Source organism: Ctenopharyngodon idella, chromosome 23 (genome assembly GCF_019924925.1).
Source record: "Ctenopharyngodon idella isolate HZGC_01 chromosome 23, HZGC01, whole genome shotgun sequence".
NCBI classification, from domain to species: Eukaryota; Metazoa; Chordata; class Actinopteri; order Cypriniformes; family Xenocyprididae; genus Ctenopharyngodon; species Ctenopharyngodon idella.
The window spans coordinates 20,966,355-20,990,022 of NC_067242.1; the positions used below are offsets into that span (position 1 = coordinate 20,966,355).

Genomic DNA, 23,668 nt, shown 5'->3' on the forward strand with positions numbered 1-23,668 from the left:
ATATTCCTCACAGCCCTTTTGAAATTCACAGCATCTGTGCTATGGGGTGGGATAGCAGTTGTCTGAGGACGGTGTGAAGCTGTTGTTGATCGTTCATAGTTTTACCGTGACTCTTCATCTATATGCTAACTATTGCTTAACCATATATGTCTGTTTTGCATACATCACACTTCACATTTCGTAATCAGTGCAACAGAAAGGTTGGCATGGGTTTTATTGTGCCCAGTGCGCTGCTGGTTGTCTGTCGTTGTTTCTGGCTGGTGTTACATTTGTGAGAACTGCTTCATGACTCTAGTTTAACAGCGTGAGGTAAGGCAGGCATGAGATCATGACCTGTATGAGATCATTGTCAACAAGGCACAACAAAGGGATTTCTGCTGGGAGGGTTAATTTATACACTGGTCCTACACTGCCCCCTATGGACTAAAATTGATAGGGGTAATTGAATTTCACTTCCCCTACCATTTAAAGGCCCACTGAAGTGCCTTGAAACGCGCAGCATTATTCAATGCATTGCCGTAATTTTCACTGAAACAGGAAGATAGGGCGGGATATATCGAACTACTCCTCTTTTTTTTTTTTTTTTTTAAATAGCCAACAGTGTTTCGCTTATATCACAGTTCAGCCAGAGGCGTTAAGCTCGGAACCTCCGTCAAGCGTTGACGCCGACGCCCTGTGTAAATGCAGTGTAACGTGAAACCAGACTTCATTCGCCTCAATGGAAATCATAGTTACACTGAGTTGTTCCCTGTCCCCTGTATAGTGCACTATGTGCCATTCACCATGTAGAAAATAGTAAATGTGTGAACAAGTGACCGATTTTAGCTACAGCTTCAGCATCTATTTGGGGGCGGGATGCTGTAGATTATAGAGAGCATTTGATTGGACAGAAAATCTGATGAGAAGCTGAAGTGTAGGGTGATGTCATCAATTGTTGATCCATATTGGCGGAAGTAAGAAACTGTAAGTTTGAATGCTTATATCTTCTAAATGCGAATTTTGTCATTTGTTTTGGAGCACACTAGCTTATAGATAACAGTAAAACTAACATTCATACTAAAAGCCAAAAAACTTCAATTTTGATTTCATGGGGACTTTAAAGTCATCAGGAAATGGAAATTTGCCTTATCTATTTTGTAAATGCACGTTATTCAACCATATGTACCTTAAATTTTTTTGTTTTACCTAATTTTTAATTTTCCAGACCTTTCGCATCCAAAGTTGGATAGAATTAAAGGTGGGATAAGTAGATTTTCAAAAATGCTGTTGGACATTGTTGATATTTGAAATCAACCCAAACAAACACACCCCTCTCTTCATTGCTCCGCCTCCAAAACTCACCCTCCAATCCTAACCACTTTGCCCTGAGTCAGTCTTGAACCCCGGCCTGTTCGCTGCTGGCAGGCGAGGTGAGTGCACTAACAATGACGCTGAACACCGCATTCTCTAGCAGTCGTCAGTGTGCAGTGGTTTAACAGCAAAACTCTCACTATCTGGCCACTGTTACACACGCAATGCAAGTGGATGTTTGTTTATCACAGCCGACGCGCAACAAATTGCTTCATGAAAAATAAAGCGCAGATGATGAACGAATGACAAGGAAGCACAAAAAATTAACGCACAGTACACAAGAGTAAATACAAAGTGTTGTTAGTTGCCAACATCACAGCAGCTCCAGACAATCATGACACTCAAACCCGGTATTACTCACATGTGAAGCAGAATCAAAGCAGCCTCCGTGTCTGTTTTCAGGTTTTCCCGCTTAGCTCTCTCCAGCGCTGGAAAGCTTTTCTAATATTAACGCGGGTCCTAAAGCGCTTGCCCAGTCATAAACCTTCATTCCAGTGATATTCTTTTGAGCTTTTTGTATTGTCTCATCTCTCTTTCTGCAGTTTTTTTTTTTTTTTTTCAAATCTCCCTCTTGCTCGTTCTGTCTCCTTGACCATCGTACGCCCCCTAATGTTGATTTGGTTACACGTTTGTTGTTGGTGTTGGCCCAACTAACTTCCAAACAGTGTTTTTGAATACTTACTCCACCTTTAATTACGTTAAAATACAAAAGAAAAGATCTGTCGCTACTTCCTATACTATAATGATTTAATGAAAGTTGTTCAAATCAAATGGGTTTCTAAAACTAAGTACACTAAGTGCACACTAGGTAGGCCTGGACTGTATATTATTATTATATTATTGACTTGACTGCACTGACAGTATTGGATGAGAACTGAACTGGATGATGACATCACTGTTTTCTTTAGAGCTGCTTTATAGATGAATTGAGCTCATTCCATAATTGATGAACTTCAGTTATTGAACCAAACTGAATCAACACTGAACTCATTTCAACTGAACGACTGTTTACTATTGTCTTTTTTTACCGTTCTTTTTAGAGCTGCTTTAATAGCAGAAATGAATTCTGTTTGCATCACTGAATCATTATTTTTCTGTTTATCACTCTAAAGTTATAAATACTATAAATAAAGGTGACTTGACTATAGTAATAGTTCTGTAAGAACAGTAATTTGTATGACAGATGAATCAATGTAGAACATAATTTGACAGCAGACAACAAATGCTTTTTTTTTCACAGCAAATATACACAAACAATAATTTTATTAACTTTTTAATGCATTTATTATATTGAAATTAGCATTGAGACAAATTCTGTATAAATCATTCAACATATTTCTTCCATAACTTGAGAACAGCTAAAAACTCATTGCAAACAATATCTTGAGTGATTAAAAAGATTAAAGTTATATATTAAAACATGAAACATTAAACTTCATAAAAATACATAAAAACATCAACTTCATAAAAAACATCATAAAAAAAATAAAAAAATAATGTATAATAAAAACTTAATTTAAAAAGAACACTATTGCGGACCATGCAACTGCTATGTGAGATAATTTACATAAAAATAATAGTAACCAATTATTCATAATCATCAAATATTATGTAGAGTATTTCTACATTTCTCTTTATGAATACAAGACAACAATCTTAGCATTAAAACTAGCCTCTAAACTGGCTTAATATATTTCAGCATAAAATTGTCTGTGCTCAGCAAAAGTGTAAATCAATTTAACAGCTTCAACTTGCTGTTTGCACTTGGGTGTGTGTGTTCAGCGGTTCATGGTGATGGTGATGACTCCAAACGGTTCAGTCTGACATACACTTAACTTCAGACCACAGAGCAGCTCTGTAGAACAAACAGATCACATGTCATATACATACTTAGAGACAGTAAAAAGCAAACACCTACAGTGTCTTCATGTCTTACCCAGTATTTTGTAGAACAGATGAGCTGTAGTGCTGCGCTCGGCCTCTGGAGGCAGCAGTGAGTGAAAGGAAACCTTTCCAAAGCGCTTGATGAAGCCGACGATCAGTCTGTATGACAGAAAGAATGACTGAAAAACATATGCTGGAGTTCTGGATGACACCAGATAATATATATGCACACAAAGACGTATTCAGCTACTAAGTGAACCTGAGCAAGTCAGTGGTGGCGATGTCACTCATCTCAGGCTCCGTCTCTCCCTGTGGCAGTTCAACATGCTCCTCTAATATCACCTCCATAGAAACAGGAGCCTCTTCTATAGGAGACCTATGTACATAATGTTTATTTCACAGGATTTCAGGCTGACAATGTGTAAGATCGCATGACGTGAAACTGCAGTCTTCAATATGACACATGCTCTGACATTTAGTGTTTAGTAACTATCTCTATTTTTATGCATTTTGTTTTTCCTTTTGTAATTTCTCACCATCTACGGGTGGGAGTAATGATGTCACTCTGAGACTTGTCTCCTTTAGACAGATCCAGCGGCACATCTGAACCAACTGGACAAACACACAGACGCATGCTGGATTTTCAATGTCTTTCCATATACATAATTATTTTTATACTCTACAAACTGTATATTCTATCCCCTAACCCTAATTCTACCCCTAAACAGGCCTCACAGAAAACTTTTTGCATTTTTACATTTAAAAAAAAAAAAAAAACATTTGATTTATAGGCTGTTCATGGGAACCAAAAAGAAAGGTCAAAAAAGTAAAAAAAATAAAAAAATAAAAAATCAGATTTTACTATCCTTGTTGGGATATTTGGTAACTGATGGGACTATATACTTTAGATTGATTGAAATCTTGAGCATAGAGGTTAAAGTAAATCAAAAAGTAATTGGACACTGTCTTATACATCACAAAAAAACAGACTTCACACTGAAACCTCATTTATTTTATTATGAAAAAGTGGAGCATTTGGTTGTCACCTGAGAGCTCAGACAGAAGCAGAGCAGCCTCGCCAGACTCCCTGACCACCTATACATTTATAAAACAGGGAAGTGAGTTAAAGACAATCTTGTGAAAAAGTACACTTTAGCATACTTTTAAATACAGTACTTATTACGGAAATAAGTGCAAACTTAATGTAATGTTTTCTGACACTTAATCACGTTAATCGCAATTAAGTGAAAATGTATTTTATTAAATGTAGTTAGCTGAACTTCAGAGTAATTTTTTTACCCACATAAGTAGAACTTAGTTATGTAATATTATCTTATGTAATTTTATAAATACGTCTACTTTGAAATATGGTTAAAGTGTACTGCCGAATGTACTGCGAAGCATTTATGGTAAACTATGGAAACTTGTTTGTCATGTATTTAAAGGGTTAGTTCACCCAAAAATGAAAATTCTGTCATTAGTTACTCACCCTCATGTCGTTGCACACTTTTTTTTATTTTTGATGAAATTCGAGAGGTATATGACTCGTCCGTAGACAGCAATATAATCACCACTTTCAAGGTCCAGAAAGGTACTAAAGACAACGTTAAAACAGTCAGCGTGTCTGCAGTGATTCAACCTTAATTTTATGAAGCGACGAGAATACTTTTGTGCGCAAAAACAAAACAAAAATAACGACCATATTTAACAGTATCTTCTCTTCTGTGTTATTCTCATACGTTGTTTACGTCCACCACCTCCAGGTTCTACAACAGAACGGCGACTCAAAAGTATTCTTGTCGCTTCATAAAATTAAGGTTGAATCACTGCAGTCACGTCGATTGTTTTAACGATGTCTTTAGTACCTTTCTGGACCTTGAAAGTGGTGATTATATTGCTGTCTATGGACGAGTCATATAACTATCGGATTTCATCAAAAATATCTTAATTTGTGTTCCGAAGATGAACGAAGGTCTTACGGGTGTGGAACGACATTAGGGGTGAGTAATTAATGACAGAATTTTCACTTTTGGTTCAACTAACCCTTTAAATATATTTAACATTCGTTATGATGAAGTTGCAATTTAGTACATTTAGGCCTGGTTTCACAGACAGGGCTTAGATTAAGCATTAGTTCAATTAGGACATTTAAGTAGCTTTTATAAACGTGCCTTAGAAAAAAACATTACTCATTACATCTTGAGACAAAACAATGGCCAGGGTTGGGCAAAAATACATCAAAATGTATTTTAAAATAAAATACCAAATACCTTAATTTTAAGTGTATCAAAATAAAATACAAAATACAGCAGCCACACCATGTATCAAAATAAACTACTGTATTTTTGTATTTTAAAAATACTAAAAAATACTTTTACAAGGGAGCATAAAAATTTCTTCGCAAACCTTCTATGAGTTGGCCCATTTGATCTATCCCTTCACCATTACACTGACTCAGTTGATTAAGTAACAAACAATTGTTTGATAGCAACAGCTTTTCTCTGCCCGAGTCAATCAATAAATCTAACATATGCAACCAGTTAAAGGCACAATATGTACAGTAGGATTTTTGGATTAAAATATCCAAAAACCACTAGAACAATGTTATATATTTTGTTGACTTGTGTAATTACATTATCCCAAATGTTTCCAAGAATGTTTAAATCCAGAGAACGTGTCCGTGCGTTGCCTATCAATGACATCATACCCTCAATTTCCGGTTTTATTTTGTAGAAACCATGGACCAAAGATGCATTATATTCCTCATCTGTCTAATAAAACATATATGTTTTATTAGACAGTTGAGGAACTGTTTGGATTCATTCATCGACTGAAAACTATATAGCTTTTTGTTTAAACTTCGTTTTCTTGATTTACCACGAGTACCATGTTTTACCATGACTAACATCGATCTAGTTTACTGCAGTGTGCGACAAGTGTCTCATAGCAGCCGGCAAGCGAACGCACAGAGTAGCATTATGACAACTTTCAACACTCAAATGTATCTAATATGATAAACAGCACTGCATTACCTCACATACGCTAGACCAAAAAAAGCGAAAGCGGCGACTGTGGCATAATAAACGTTCTGCTGCTCTCGAGACGTGTCGCGCTCGTCTCTCATTAGCAATCTCTCCAGTGGTCTCGTTGAGCTCCAACATCGCTCGCCCTGCTCTGCTTCATATTACAGTAACTTTAATAATCTCATCCATAAACATGATTTCTGCCCGAGTCCCGTCCCGATTCTTTTCCACTGGCTGTAGATGTGAAAACAACACATCCCATGATTCCACAAAATCAAGGATAAGTGACCTCTAGCGGCGAAATTGAAATATTATGGCTTTAACAGATCAAATATTCATACAGTATGTGATCTCCCAGATGAAGGTTAGTTTTAAATTATCCAACAGTTTAATTTTTAACAGTTTGCAAATGACTTATAATTGTATCCTTATTTAATTACTTAGTGTTTGGTAACAAAGGGCCTACTTTGCATCAGCAACACTGACTCAATAACAAACAAGTCATTCATAAGAAGACAACTGATGGCACCTGTATTCATAGTAACTAGTATCTAACTAATTAATCAATTGATTGTTAATCATAAATATAGGGGGCTGCTGCTCGGTATAATAGTTTTCAAGAACATTATGTAAATTGGTAAACTATTTAGCATAGGCTACTAAAACAAACACCAAAACTTAACATCTGTTCTGAACTCAACAAGTCTGGGCAAACCACTGAGTAAGCACCAATCAGAGGCTGCATTTTTATGATGTCATCATGTAGACTTCTTACAAAGTATTTTACAGTATTTTAAAACTACAAACTACAAAACATAAAAGTATTTTGATACAAAATACAAAGCCATTTTCATCAACCCTATTAAATACATATTACAAAATAGTATTTTGTATCTGAAATACGTATTTGAAATACATGTATCATAAATACTGCCCATCCCTGACAATGGCATATTTTAAGATGTCATTACAAGTTGCTTTCAGTTAAAACAGCTTAAACATGCATTTTAGTCTGAGACTAGCTTAAGCCTTGTCTGTGAAACCAGGGGATAAAACATATGAACTTTAATGTAATACTGAATAACACAACAGTTAATGTTATAACAAATCAAGTACTTTACATGTTCTTTAAGTGTACTTTGAAGTATGACAAAAGATTATTAAAACAATGTTTTAAAATGTACATTAAAGTAAAACTTTTAATTAAACATTATTACAAAGTGCACTTCAGTATGTTAAACAGTCATGAAAGTGTTCTGTCTTTAAGTACACTTAAGTGGCAAAATTACAGTTTCAGTGCAGCTTCAAAGGGCTTTAAATGATACCAGACGAGGAATAAGGGTCTTATCTAGCGAAACGGTCGGTCATTTTCTAAAAAAAATAAAAAATTATATACATTTTAACCATAGACACTTGTCTTGAACTAGCTCTCTTCCTTTTCTATTAGAATTCCGGCAGTGTAGACACTGCTAAGTGTATTACTGCCCTCCACAGTTCAAAGTTTGAACTAAATTGTCATATACAATATGCTAGTGCAAGTATATAACAATTAGTTCAAACTTTTACCTAAATCATCAGGAAATTTTTATTTGAAAGTGGACGAATCCTTTAAGCGAGCCGTCCCATGCAGTGGAAAAGCACCAAAAAGTGAGCCGTTCTGAACCGTACCACGCAGTAGGCAGTGGAAAAGTGCCATAAGTGCACTCCTTTTTTAAAAGGGCTTTAAAGTCAGCATGAAATCAAATTGGACCCTATTTACTTTGTTAGCGCATATTACTAGTCTTGTAAACAATTCATCCGTGCAAGTTAATCCCCCCCCCCAAAAAAAAAAAAAAAATTAGGTCTTCGTAATCTTTAATTAAAATCTAAAAATGCACTTCCCCTCTGGAATGGCCTTCCTTCTCTGATGAGGTCAGTTTGCTGGAACGCCTGCTTTTCTAGATCCAATCAATTCTCAGCGGGAAACAAGCCACACCTTCTATTTTTCTCATTCAATATTTCGTTTCACAATACTGAAGTAAAGTCGGTCGCAACTTCCGGTTCACGCGAAATTTAAAAACTTATAGTTCACACAAAAATGAATAGTTCATCCAGATTCTGTCATCATTTACCCACCCTCATGTCACTCCAAATCTGTGCTCATGTGTTTATCACAAGTAAAAGATAATGAGATTTTCATTTTTGTTTGATCTAACCCTTTAAACGTCAATAGTGTGCATGCTTATAAAATGCGTGCGCCTGATAATAACCTTGATAATAATCAAGTCTCTGACATGACCAGATAAGCAATCTAAGACTTCTTCACCTCTCTGCTAGACTCCCGACTCCTCTCTGTTCCTCTTTCTTTCTCCATCTCCAACAGCTCACCCTCCTCCTGCGCCTGCCGTTTCCTGGAGGGACGGGGGAGGGTGGAAGAAACGCTGCAGCATTTCCATAGCTCCTGGAGGTCAGGGTGGGCGAGCACTGCAATGCAAGGACCGGAGGCATGTCAATCATTATAAGAGTGGAGTGTACAAGGCTAAAGGCCTGATCACACCAAGGACAATAACTATAAAGATAATTATAACTATATTAGTGTCCACACCAAACCACAACATCGTTCTGTTTATTCTAAGTGTGTGCTACGGTTATGTCGCTTGCCTATGCTCAAGCTCTTTAAAGCAGGATGAATTCTGATTGGCTGTCAATGTTTTTATCATTCATCAGCTGGAAAAAAAATTGTTCTGAAAGTGATTCCAATGATATTGTTTCTCTGTGCCGTTATCGTTGTTGTGGTGTGGACTCTGCTATTCTTTTATATTTTTTAGAACTATATCTTTATAGTTACTGTCCTTGGTGTGATCGGCCTTAAGGGTGCTTCCTGACTCCTGCTGAAACTGCTGAGCTGTTTGATGGGCCAATGGTTTCATTATTAAGATCTGTTAAACTGTTCAGTGTGAGTTAAAGGAGCTGATGCAGTAGTTTCCCTGTTTAGTTGATAAATATTTGTGCTGTACAAGTGTTGGAATAAAAAAAAAGTGTTTTCTAGAGCTGTTGATGACTTTATGCCCAATGATATTAAAACAAGTTTATATATGAGCAAGCATATAATTTATGAGATGTGCTGGGCCACTGTGTGTTACAACGTACTGTTACACGGTGTGCTGAGCAGAACTGCTGCTGATGTCTTTCGAGAGGCAGGAATACTTAGGAGTACATCAGACTAAGGAAAAATGAGAAAGAAAGAGAATCATATAAACAACCCATTTCTGATTAACAGGGTTGGAAAAAAATAGATTCATTGTAAACACAGATGCATTGCAATTTTTTTCAAAAGATGTATCAAAATTGTATAATACACTATATTGCCAAAAGTTTTGGGACACCTGCCTTTACGTGCAAATGAACTTTAATGACTTCCCATTCTTAATTTGTAGGGTTTAATATGGAGTTGGCCCACCCTTTGCAGCTATAACAGCTTCAACTCTTCTGGGAAGGCTTTCCAAAAGGTTTAGGAGTGTGTTTATGGGAATTTTTGACCATTCTTCTAGAAGCGCATTTGTGAGTTCAGGCAGTGATGTTGGCGAGAAGGCCTGGCTCGCAGTCTCTGCTTTAATTCATCCCAAAGGTGTTCTATCGGGTTGAGGTCAGGACTCTGTGCAGGCCAGTCAAGTTCCTCCACACCAAACTCGCTCATCCATGTCTTTATGGACCTTGCTTTGTGCACTGGTGTGCAGTCATGTTGGAACAGGAAGGGGCCATCCCCAAACTGTTCCCACAAAGTTGGGAGCATGAAATTGTCCAAAATGTCTTGGTATGCTGAAGCATTAAGAGTTCCTTTCACTGGAACTAAGGGGCCAAGCCCAACCCCTGAAAAACAACCCCACACCATATCCCCCCCTCCACAAAACTTTACACTTGGCACAATGCAGTCAGGCAAGTACTGTTCTCCTGGCAACCACCAAACCCAGACTCGTCCATCGGATTGCCAGACAGAGAAGCGTGATTCGTCACTCCAGAGTGCTTTACACCACTGCATCCGACGCTTTGCATTGCACTTGGTGATGTAAGGCGTGGATGCAGCTGCTCAGCCATGGAAACCCATTCCACAAAGCTCTCTATGCACTGTTCTTGAGCTAATCTGTGTGCCTCAGCATGCACTGACCCCACTCTGATTTTAACTTCGTGGCTGAGTTGCTGTTGTTCCCAATTGCTTCCACTTTGTTATGATACCACTAACAGTTGACAGTGGAATATTTAGTAGTTAGGAAATTTCACGAATGGACTTATTGCACAGGTGGCAACCTATCACGGTACCATGCTTGAATTCACTGAGCTCCTGAGAGCGACCCATTCTTTCACAAATGTTTGTAGAAGCAGTCTGCATGCCTAGGTGCTTGATTTTATACACCTGTGGCCATCGAAGTGATTAAAAAACCTGAATTCAATGATTTGGAGGGGTATCCCAATACTTTTGGCAATATAGTGTATTTAATATGGTTAAAAATATTACATTACTACCGTTTGGGGTCAGTAAGAGTTTTTAAAAAGAAGTTAAAGGCATTAATTACTCCTTAATTACCCCTCATGTCGTTCCACACCTGTAAAGCCCGAAACACACCAAGCTGACGGTCGGCCGTCGGGCAGTTTTTGTTAGTCGGCCGACTAAGTTTTCTCAGAGTGTTCCGCACCGTCGGCTGAAGTTGGTCCTCGTCTGCTTTTTTTCGGCCGATTAGACATGTTGGATTGGCTGTTAAGCTACTGCCACCTACTGCTGGTACGGAAAGGATTTCTTCTTATGCAGGCACAGAACGGACGTGCTACTTGGCCGTCGGGTGTCGAGCGTCGGTTTGGTGTGTCAGGGCAACTTTGGACCAAGAAGCTGCCGACGTGAGCCAACCCCGCAGTCTGCTTTTGTCGGCATCGGCTTGGTGTGTTCCGGGCATGAGACTTATGTTCATCTTCGGAACACAAATTAAGATCTTTTTTATGAAATTTGAGAGCTTTCTGTCCCTCCATAGACAGCAACGCAAGTGACACTTTGACACTTCAAAAAAAATTCATAAAGAGGTTGCAAAACTAATCCATATGAATTGAGCGGTTTAGTCCAAATTTTCTGAAGAGACTTAAATTTATATGATGAACAGATTTAATTTAGGCTTTTATTCACATATAAACATTGATCAGCGAACATAAACAAAAGCTCAATGAACCTGCCTGATACACGAGAACAAAAATCTTACGGAAGCTCAAACGTGCTGTGTAACACAAGAATGAACCCTCATTGGTTCTCACACATCAAGCAAACATGCTTGACCTTCTGTTTACCACAACTGATGTGAGAGTTGATGAATGTTTAAATGTGAATAAAAGCCTAAATTAAAACTGTTCATCATATAAAACGATCGTGTCTCTTCTGAAAATTTGGACTAAACCGCTCAATTCATATGGATTAGTTTTACGATCTGTTTATGAACTTTTTTGAAAAGTGTTAGTTGTGTAGCTGTCTATATAGGGACAGAAAGCTATCAGATTTCATCAAAAATATCTTAATTTGTGTTCTGAAGATGAACGAAAGTCTTACAAGTTTGGAACGACATGAGGGCGAGTAATTAATGACAGAAATTTTTAATTTTGGGTGAACAAACCCTTTAATAATTTTATACAGCCGGGATACATTACAAATATTAAGCAGCACAACTGTTTTCAACATTGATCATAATAAGAATTCAGCATATGATTCCTGAAGGATCATCTGACACTGAAAACTGGAGTAAATGCTGAAAATTGCCAAAATTTAATCTCTATTGGCAGTTAGAGCATGTAGTATGGCTTTTATGAGAAAGCCAAAGAGCCACTTAACTCCTTAAAGATTTGCACCCATATGCTGTTAATGAAAAATTGAGATGCATCAAGAACCGTTTTTGTAATTACATCACGGCTCCCTCAAACTACATCAAATTAAATCATGAGGTGCATAAAGATTTCCAGCACTACTTATTAGATTAGTTATCTATCACAGAGCTCCCACCAGAGATTGGGTTTCAATCAGAGGGTTGTTGATTTGTTGTCGCATTGCATCCTGGGAAATCTGTGTGTTTTGGTCGGCGAAGATCAGTTGCCGTTTGCGACCTCGCCTCTTTGGAGGCACAGATTGCTCCACTAAGAGTGTCTGAGAAAGAGGGACAAAATCAGAGGAAAAAGTGAGAGGTTATTAAACACATAGTTGTATACTCAGCCCAATGTAACTGCCTTTGCTACAAAGGCGTTCACGCTTCAGAACACATATGGATTATGTAACACTAGAGCATAATGGACAAGGTAATGTGGACATGGCTACACACACAAACCTCACTGGAGCGCTCCATCTCGACGTCTTTCTCACTGGCCTCTGTGGTTGGTGGAAAGGTGATGGGGGGCGGGGTCATCTCCATAGCGACCCTATCTAAGGTGACCTCTGTAAGACGCCTATTCCCCTCATCCACGATACACTCACTGTTCTTCAATCTGCAAACGTGCATTTGGTGATTCAGCATTCACCATTCAACACTAGCGGCCATTACAGGCACACATTATGGCCTCCATTAAACTGTGCAGTCAAGGAATTCTATTTTTTATCTAGGTCAAGGACATTTGGCCCAACAACTGTCATTGTCTAAACTGATGTTTTGTTGGGTCTCAACCAAACCAAGAGTCTGTTTGACCGCTCTATTTTGTCCCACATCACAACTATACAGAAAAAACCCAACAGCTTTGTTCAGACAGGCAGTGCAAATTAGATTTTTGGTTAAAGAAAAACATGAAAAATCCATGAAACACATAAAAGCACATCCAAAACCACACCACATGTGGTTTAAAATCTCATTTTTGGAAATGTTCTTAGGCCTTAAATGATTGGACCTAAAGTAGTTTTAGTCATTTAGGGTGCAACGTGTATGTAATGTCATACAAAATGCTCAGTAAATGTCCAAATTCACTCATGTTTGCTCACTCTTTTCTTATAGTGAACTATGTGGCATCCACTATGTAGTGAATAATTGCTTAGTTTCAGACACAACTTATGCATTCATCTGTAAACTACAGTAATGCCTCCAAGCTTGTAGCACCTCCTGAGTTCAGGACAGACATGAAGAGAAGCATATTTTCCACAATGACACTCTCATTTGTTGTAGAAACCGTTGTCATTGTGCTGAAGCTTAAGTCATTACCATTACGTAGATATACGTAGATATTGACTGCATTTTCTGAACAAGCAGGTCTTGCAACATTACAGTGCAGACAGTCAGTACTAAAGATCAGATATGACAAACAAATCAGATCTGGGTGCAGTGCGACTAACCAAATTTGAATCAACAGAAGTATTTCCATCTTAACCCTTTTATCTTTATGTCCCTCATCTCATCTTTATGTTACTCACTGTTCTATAGAGACCATAGCAGGATCCATATATCCTGATTTCTCCCCTTCTGTCGCCCTCTCTCTCTCCTTATCTTCCTCATCTAAAGGACAATAGAAAAAACATCTGACTTTTAGATTTATAAAAGCGTGTTTGTAGCTGACAATTATAGTCAACTATGAAATCAGGTTAAGAATTGGGCCCAGACAGTATCTTTTTGGTATTTGCTGTGCTGAGTTTTAGGGGAAATCTGCAGAACCATTATATTTCTAATAAACTACTAGGGCTGTCACTAACAATTATTTTGGTAATCAAGTAATCGGTCGATTATTTTGACGATTAATCAAGTAATCTGACTTTTTTTGTTGTTGTAGTAGTAGTAAAAACAGACCTAAGCAAAGACCTAAGTTTTTAAAATGACTTAAAATACATATATAATAAAAACGAATATTTGGTTCAAATAAACTATCAAAAACAAGTAAACATATGGTTTTATAGAACAACACTGTTTGAATACATAATATACATAATATAAACAGTCATGTACATTATGTATTATAACAAATGCCTGCAGAGGGCATTACATTTTACAGCAGATCAAACCCTTGTTAAATATTGGCTGTCATATAATTAAGGACCCCCTGTGGTGAAAATCAAGTTTTTAATGTTGTTTATATGTCTACGTGGTGTTTTTAATATGCTTTAAGACAAACACCATTACTGAGTATTTAGTGGTCATTATATAAAGGAAAAAAGATATTGTTTAATAACTTAACAGCTTTAACTAATAATATACACACGCTTAACATAAATTATTCTGAGTGTTTTCCAACATAATAATGGAAATATCAATGTGTTAAAAGCTTAATTTTTTTGTCAGGCACTAATTTGCAGACTCTCATTAAACTACGTAGTTGCAGGGTCCAGCAATTTAAGCAAAACAAATCCGTGTAGGAGCATTCTACTGAAATAGTTAACCAGGACGAATCAAGTGCTGGGTATGAGATAACAGCTGTGAAGCGCTGTTATGTATATGACAATAAACTAATAAAGCCTACATTCAGCCTTTGCTTGGGATGAACGTATTAAATTTCTTATGTATGTGTGTTCAGGAAGTTGCAGTGATGGAAACAGTGAAAATTTAAGTTTGAAGGGAGTAAAGCCTGTGTTTATGCTACAAACCCGATTCCAAAAAAGTTGGGACACTGTACAAATTGTGAATAAAAAAGGAATGCAATAATTTACAAATCTCATAAACTTATATTTTATTCACAATAGAATATAGATAACATATCAAATGTTGAAAGTGAGACATTTTGAAATGTCATGCCAAATATTGCCTCATTTTGGATTTCATGAGAGCTACACATTCCAAAAAAGTTGGGACAGGTAGCAATAAGAGGCCGGAAAAGTTAAATGTACATATAAGGAACAGCTGGAGGACCAATTTGCAACTTATTAGGTCAATTGGCAACATGATTGGGTATAAAAAGAGCCTCTCAGAGTGGCAGTGTCTCTCAGAAGTCAAGATGGGCAGAGGATCACCAATTCCCCCAATGCTGCGGCGAAAAATAGTGAAGCAATATCAGAAAGGAGTTTCTCAGAGAAAAATTGCAAAGAGTTTGAAGTTATCATCATCTACAGTGCATAATATCATCCAAAGATTCAGAGAATCTGGAACAATCTCTGTGCGTAAGGGTCAAGGCTGGAAAACCATACTGGATGCCCGTGATCTTCGGGCCCTTAGACGGCACTGCATCACATACAGGAATGCTACTGTAATGGAAATCACAACATGGGCTCAGGAATACTTCCAGAAGACATTGTCGGTGAACACAATCCACCGTGCCACTCGCCGTTGCCGGCTAAAACTCTATAGGTCAAAAAAGAAGCCATATCTAAACATGATCCAGAAGCGCAGGCGTTTTCTCTGGGCCAAGGCTCATTTAAAATGGACTGTGGCAAAGTGGAAAACTGTTCTGTGGTCAGACGAATCAAAATTTGAAGTTCTTTTTGGAAAACTGGGACGCCATGTCATCCGGACTAAAGAGGACAAGGACAACCCAAGTTGTTATCAGTGCTCAGTTCAGAAGCCTGCATCTCTGATGGTATGGGGTTGCATGAGTGCGTGTGGCATGGGCAGCTTACACATCTGGAAAGGCACCATCAATGCTGAAAGGTATATCCAAGTTCTAGAATAACATATGCTTCCATCCAGACGTTGTCTCTTTCAGGGAAGACCTTGCATTTTCCAAAATGACAATGCCAGACCACATACTGCATCAATTACAACATCATGGCTGCGTAGAAGGATCCGGGTACTGAAATGGCCAGCCTGCAGTCCAGATCTTTCACCCATAGAAAACATTTGGCGCATCATAAAGAGGTAGATGCGACAAAGAATACCTAAGACAGTTGAGCAACTAGAAGCCTGTATTAGACAAGAATGGGACAACATTCCTATTCCTAAACTTGAGCAACTTGTCTCCTCAGTCCCCAGACGTTTGCAGACTGTTATAAAAAGAAGAGGGGATGCCACACAGTGGAAAACATGGCCTTGTCCCAACTTTTTTGAGATGTGTTGATGCCATGAAATTTAAAATTAACTTATTTTTCTCTTAAAATGATACATTTTCTCAGTTTAAACATTTGATATGTCATCTATGTTGTATTCTGAATAAAATATTGAAATTTGAAACTTCCACATCATTTCATTCCTTTTTTATTCACAATTTGTACAGTGTCCCAACTTTTTTGGAATCGGGTTTGTATTAAGGAAACATAATTTTGCTAAAGAAGAACTTTTACTTTAAACAAATGTTCATTTAAAAGCAGCCTACTTCAGTATAATATGTTACCATATCATCACTCTTAAAGGGTTAATTCAGCCTCATGTCATTCCACACCCATAAAACCTTCATTCATCTTCCGAACACAAATTAAGATATTTTTGATCCAATCCAAGAGGTTTTTTATCCTCCATTGAAAGTAACGAAATTACCACATTCAAGGTTCAGAAAAGTAGTAAAAACATGGTTAAAATAGTCAATCTGTGACTACAGTGGTTCAACCTTAATTTTATGATGCGACGAGAATACTTTTTGGTTGCAAAAACAAAACAAAAATAACAACTTTATTCAACAAATTCGTCTCTCCCCTGTCATTCTGCTACGCTATTTACGTTGCAGCGCTTCCAGGTTCTACATCAGAACGCCAACTCAGTATTGGCCAATGACGTAGAACCACTGTAGTCACGTTGACTATTTTAACAATGTTTTTACTACTTTTCTGAACCTTGAATGTGGTTATTTCGTTGCTTAAAAAACCTGTTGGATTTCATCAAAATATCTTCATTTGTGTTCCCGAAGTTCACAAAGTGAACATGAAGATGAGTAATTAATGACAGAATTTCATTTTTGGGTGAACTAACCCTTTAACACTGAGATTTCGAGTAATTGTAATGTGACAATTGGGTGCAGATATCTAAATCAGAGAAAATTATAGTTCGGGTGAGTTGCAGGTAGATGATCAATTTTTAACAGCAGGTTCGGGTGACGTCAGAGCTTATCCGTGCATCTGTAGTGGGCAAAGATTCTGTGTGGGCCTGTGAATGGCTAATAATGACATGTTAAAAGTTAATTGAGATCAATATGTGTGTGTCAATCTATCAGTCCATCCATTTATCTGTCGATCTCACCAACAAGATGGAACTGATCTTGCTGTTCCATGAGCATGTCAATCTCATGAGCCGTGGCTTCAGGTAACTCTGCCCCACCAAACTGGAATATGATCAGAAACATGAGATTGTAAAACTGCATATGAAGTGTGTGGTACAGTAAACACAGATAAAAAGGAATGAATAATATCATCTGGTGTTATTCGTGACTAAGCTTCATGTGGGTTGATGATCTGTTTTCAACTAAAACTTCACAAAGAGCTGTATGAATTTTGTGGGGGCAAATGGTACAGAAGTGCCGTCATGCGTTTGGTGTGAGCAAAGACTGCGGACACAGACTCAAAAATAGATCTCTGTGTGTTTTCTATTGCCAGTATGGAGGAGTGATATGCATGTAGAGTGAAAATCACCTCCGCTGCGAGTACAGGCACCAGCTCTGCATCTTTGATGGTGATTGATTCAGGAGAAGCAATGAGGTCTTGAAAAGGAAAGAGAAGGAGAGATTAGGTGAAAACCATAAAGATCAACTCTTTGACCTACATCAGATCTTGCGATATTTCAAAATCTCACCTTTAGGTAATGTAGTTTCCTTTCTGACCATCAGAGAAGGTGAGGCCTCCATAAATTGCTGTGACAATAAACAATAAATCCATGGTTGAACTGCTTAGAAAAGGTCGAGATGAGATTAATGTGATGTGTTTGTGTTAAATTCACTTTTATGAACTCTACAGTATTAGATCAATAGTGTTGAGGTTGGAAGTGAGGTTTTTTTTTTGTTGCATTTTTTTGCCTCTATGATATTCTGATCTCTAGATATGGCTCCAATGCATAATTCATGCAAACCGTATGTATATGCTTAAGGTCATCACCTGAGATGGCGAGTAAAGACTAGGCAGCTCACAATCAACCCCCATCACTCCAAAAAATGGTTCCAGTGCCCATTCCGCCTCCTCCAGCTGGAACAGAGAGTCAGGGACATTCAGCACCAACCTAGAAGGAGACACAATCCCAGAACAGCAACAGTAGTGATATAAACAGCAGTCACGGGTATATAAAGAACAATATGAACGTCTGTGTCAGAATGAATTACTTAAGTGACATGTGACATGACAGTGACAACCCTGAATCTGACCTATCAGTGTCCGGCATGTCAATGTTCAAGTGTCTCTTTGAGCGAAGAAAGCGCTCGATGGTTTGCTGAACCTCCTCTGTGGGGAAATCAATCAGAAAGCAATTCACTCCATTTCAGTATAATAAAAACACATTTGCGGACAATGTAATGGAAAACTATGCCTGCATTCATTTGTTAGAAAAGGAAAATGCATTCACTATATTCTCCACTTTTGTGGCATTTAATGTTTTTATTTAAATGTCTATTTATAATGTAAGTCAAGGTTTCTTGCACCAAAATTTTAATTTCATTTTAAAGGGGACCTATTATGCCTTTTTTTCAAGATGTAGTATAAGTTTGAGGTGTCCCCAGAATGCATCTGTGAAGTTTCAGCTCAAAATACAGCACAGATCATTTATTATACCATGCTGTTTTTGAGTGGAAGGAAAAACATGCTGTTTTCATTCATGTATCTTTAAATGCAAATGAGCTGCTGCTCCCCACCCCTATTTCCAGAAGAAGGAGGAGCCTTTACAGCTCGTGCATTAAATACTCTGCCAAAAACTAAAAGATCTGTTTGGTTTTGAATATCATCTCTATTGTGGTCATGCTCACATGACATTGCAGTTCTTCATCATCATAAAAGATTATTATCTGCATGCATTTTAAAGCCACATCTGAAGTAAAGTTCTCTTTCACGTCTCATTGAGCTTAAACTGTCAAATACACAAGGTTATGTCAAAAACACACAAAGCTCACATAAACACATTCGTTTATGCCTGTGAACGTAAACAGCAAGTAAAGAAATCGCATGTGTATATTAGATCTGTGTATTAAAGTGAAAGTAGCGTAATATACAGTACCCTACAGCTATATATGCTGTTAAAGTATTAGTTCACTTTCAAATGAAAATTACCCCAAGCTTTACTCACCCTCAAACCATCCTAGGTGTATATGACTTTCTTCTTTCTGATGAATGCAATTGGAGATATATTAATAAATATCCTGATGCATCTGAGCTTTATAATGGCAGTGAGCGGGACCAACAAGTATGAAGCTGAAGTAAGTGCCTCTATCCGCATCTATCCATCATAAACGTACTCCACACGGCTCTGGGGGTTAATAAAGGCCTTCTGAAGCAAAGCGATGTGTTTGTGTAAAAAAAAATCCATATTTAACAAGTTATGAAGTAAAATATCTAGCTTCAGCCAGAACACCTTCCATATTAAACTTACGAAGAAAGTATAATGCCTCTCGCAGTTCAAAACGCTTACTGTGCATTCACACCGCCGCCGGCGAGAGCGTCAAAATTCGCCTTGGCTGCCCTGCCAACAACACTGTACTGTGCGTTCAAACCGTCGCCGGCGGGAGGGTCAAAGTAAATTACAAGTTGTGGTAACCAATCGGAATCCTCTCAAGCGAGGACATCTACGTTCCGATTGGTTGCCGCTGAACCGCGTCATAGCTCATTACCATAAAGTTGACTTGACTTCAACTCTCCTTGACGCTCTCACCGTCCAAGACACGCCACGCCGCTCTCGCCGGAGCTTGCCGCCGGCTCACATTGAAAATGAATGACTTCCTGTCACTTTGACGCTTTCGCCGGCGGCGGTGTGAACGCACGGTTACACTACGTCCTACGTCTTCCCTATTCAATTTACGGAAAAAGCTTAACTGACGTGACACCAGTTCCATTTTTTTCGTAAGTTAAATACCGAAGGCAGTCTGGCGGAAGCTAGATATTTTACTTCATAACTTGTTAAATATGGATTTTTTTTTACACAAATGTATCACTTTGCTTCAGAAAGCCTTTATTACCCCCCTGGAGCCGTGCAAAGTACGTTTATGATGAATGGATGTGGATGGAGGCACCTTCAGCTCATACTCACTCACATTATAAAGCTCGGATGCATCAGGAATCTCAGCATATTTATTAATATATCTCAGATTGTGTTCATCAGAAAGAAGAAAGTCATATACACCTAGGTAATTTTCATTTGAAAGTGAACTAATCCTTTAATATGAATTAAACAACAACAGAAAATCATTCACTGCTCTTGACTGAATAACTTTAATAGCTTTAATAAGAATATATTTCTTACTTGAATGCTGCTGTTAAATGCTCTGGCGAGGAGATAAACATGGCGGACTGTGTACAGCTCACTCAGGGCGGGGTCTATGCTAATATGACAGAGTCCGGGGCCTGACGTCACATTGCACAGAAACTACAAACGGCTTATTCTGAGACACTGCTTATGATTTATGAGGATTAAAAAAGGGAGTGGGTGGATTTTTACCATTGTAGGGTGGTTGTGTACACATACTGCTGACACACATGTTCAAATACCATGTAAAACTGAATTTTGCATAACAGGCCCCCTTTAAATCTCTCTAATCCTTGAATAAAATAAAAAAATATTAAAATAAAAAACTACTATAAATTAACAACAAAAACAAATTGGGTTTGATTGGTAAGGGAGCTGAGGTTTGTCTACATAGTGGAAAATATTGCCTTCCATACATCGCTTTAAGGTCATTAGATATTCAAATTAATTCTGTTTAATTTTCTCCTGCTCATAAATTAAATACCTCCATAGATTAAGCTGTTTGTTCAGATTGTCCACCTTGAGACACTTCCATATTTAAGCGAGTGCATCTGTTTGCACATCTTTACATACATACGTCTGCTATTCTCTGAAATCTGTGTCATTTTGATGAATGCATTCAATCTCAGCTTACCTGCTTATCGGTTCCATGTTAATCTCTAAACGCTTTCAGTCATGACAATGTGTTTTATAGTTAGACCACAGAGAGAAGATCTCACAACAGCATTAATCTGTTCCTGAGTGCAAACAGTGTTGGCAGCTGTTAAACTTTAATAACTGAAGCAGCCAAATCTCTATTCTGCTGAGAAATAACAGGTTTCTCTCAGATAAGCAGTTGATCAATACAAGATAATGTTGTGTGCTATTTGACCATATGGGCTTCCCTCATATGGTCACGTAAAGACAGATAGACTCATTTGGACCAGCTGAGAACACAAGTGTTACATCAAGTACTATTAGAGCATGATTGCAAGTATGTTTTGTATTGTTTTGTTGGTCCTGTATTGCACACATCCTCTGTGAAAAATAAGTGTATTGAATGTGCACTTGTAGCTACTGCAAATCTTAAAAGTATAATTTTAAAAAATGAAATAAAATAAATATGAAATAAAAGGCCATAAGTATACTTAAAGACAGTACACTTTCATGACTTTGTTTCTTATCACGGCGTGACACGTGACGTTTTGTAGTTTTTAAAAAAGTGCATTTTTTTATGTCAAATTAATAGTTTCACTGTAAAGTACATTTTAGTACACCATTGTTTTAATAATTTTTGTCATTTTTTTTAAGAAGTACACTTATTTTAATATGTTGACTAACATACTAAGCACATTATTATAATTTAAACTGAAATGTGTTATGCATCTGTAAAAAAAATTAAAACTATAGGCCTATATTTAATTGCAAATAACATGCAATTAAATGTGATGAACTGAGTACATTCAGTCCAGACTTAAGTATATTCTTTTAAAGTATATTATTTCTGTAATAAGTACATAAAACTATGCTAACGTGTACTTCTTTTTCAGAAGGGATAGTAAGGCCTAAACTGTTTGTGTATTTTGCTTTGACCAGTTTTGGTTGGACTGCCGTCTTAAAATGGTGTGTTGTAGAATAAATGTCAAGCAAAACTACATATAATCTAAGCAAAACTACATATATCTATAATCTACACTAGTGGTCAATGCTTCTACGGTCATGTCGACTATCTCACCCAGCAGAAGAGCACACTGGCGATGGTAGACGATGACTACGCCATACTGAAGCTGAGAGGACAGGTAAAGAGAGAAACGGGGCCGGGGAAGACTGGGATGGACTGGAGGAACCTGGACCATCACGTAATCCACAATGTCCTCACTATAATATACACAAACACAATTTACAAATTAACATTTTTAAATTTTGACAAAATAACCTGAAAGAAAGAGTATCATACATTATCACCCACATTTATATGGTGATATTTTGAAGGAGAAACAAAGATTTTTCTAACCAAGTGCGCATGACGTTGACCTTGAGGTACTCTCTTCTGGAAATCCTGATGCCTTTAGTGGCTGCCAGCCTGAAAACAAAACAAACAAACAAACAACCAAACTTAAACAAACAAAACTTAATTCAATGTTTTGACATATTCCACTGTTCTTTAACGTCCTGTTGACTCAAATTATAGTGTCTGTCTAAATGTAGATTCAACTTTACATATTTTATTGAGTTTATTTTAACTTTACATATTATAGAGTTAAGTCTGACTGCATATTTTGTGAAGTTAGCGAGTTTCTAAAAACTTTCTAAAAGCTACCTCAGCGTGGTACCTCAGCGAGTCGTAGTTGTTTTTTCCAAACAAACGGCCAAAAATTAAATTAATATTGTTATTATTACTATTATTTATTAAATTCGTAATCATGTTTATAATGAAGTACATACCAGATAGTAGAGAAGCAGCCAGTGTGACGCTGAAGCACGTTTGGATAATAAAACATTTTACCTCAGAGATGTTCAGTTCACAAACCCGAACACAATCGATATCTAATTTAAAATCTAATCTGATAACCTTTGGTCACACTTTACTTCTGCCAAAACACCCGGAGATAATGTGAATTTCCTCAGATACGCGCTAAATCAATACAGTGATGTTTTTTCTTCAGTTCAGTTAGTTCTGTGAGGATTGATTGACAGATGCAACGAAGGCTGCGTCTCAAAGCCTAGTGGGCTGCCTAGATAGACAGCATCTTCGCGCTGTTCGAAGCTCAAAATGCTGCCTAAGTAGGCAGCTGACTAGGTTTTGACACATACCATGGTCTGAGGGACTGCTAATGATTTTTTTTTAATATTTTTTAATATTTGCGCTGCATGTAATGACATAAAAATGACTATAACACTCAGATCAAAAACACATTTTTACATTTTTAAACGTATAGTTTAACAAAGGTGACACAATGACAAATTATTTATTCCTGTGACAATTTATTCACTGTAAGATTGTCTAATAAATTATTCTACCCTACAAACGCCATCACATTTATTACATTGGCCTTGAATACCCTTGGATTTTGTGGAAAAATAAATTTATCCTGTCGAAATCTGTCAATCTGAAGCAAACAGAAATATTTCATTTAGGAACAGTTCACATTTTCCATTAGTCAG

At 37.4% G+C, this 23,668-nt stretch overlaps 1 protein-coding gene across 1 annotated transcript; it reads right to left on the minus strand.

The window, feature by feature from the left end:
* Positions 1-1,196: 1,196 nt before the first annotated feature.
* Positions 1,197-23,646, minus strand: rec8b (REC8 meiotic recombination protein b). Its single transcript, XM_051881547.1, has 18 exons — positions 22,949-23,646; positions 22,518-22,586; positions 22,239-22,381; positions 18,441-18,516; positions 18,178-18,298; positions 17,879-17,936; positions 17,719-17,786; positions 17,330-17,411; positions 13,654-13,735; positions 12,587-12,743; positions 12,268-12,408; positions 9,387-9,459; positions 8,563-8,720; positions 4,281-4,329; positions 3,771-3,846; positions 3,494-3,610; positions 3,287-3,393; positions 1,197-3,205 (listed from the first exon to the last, which is right to left on the minus strand). Exons 1-18 carry the CDS (start codon positions 23,002-23,004, stop codon positions 3,129-3,131), a joined length of 1,710 nt encoding a protein of 569 aa, XP_051737507.1. The 5' UTR covers positions 23,005-23,646; the 3' UTR covers positions 1,197-3,128.
* Between the last annotated feature and the right edge of the window lie 22 nt (positions 23,647-23,668).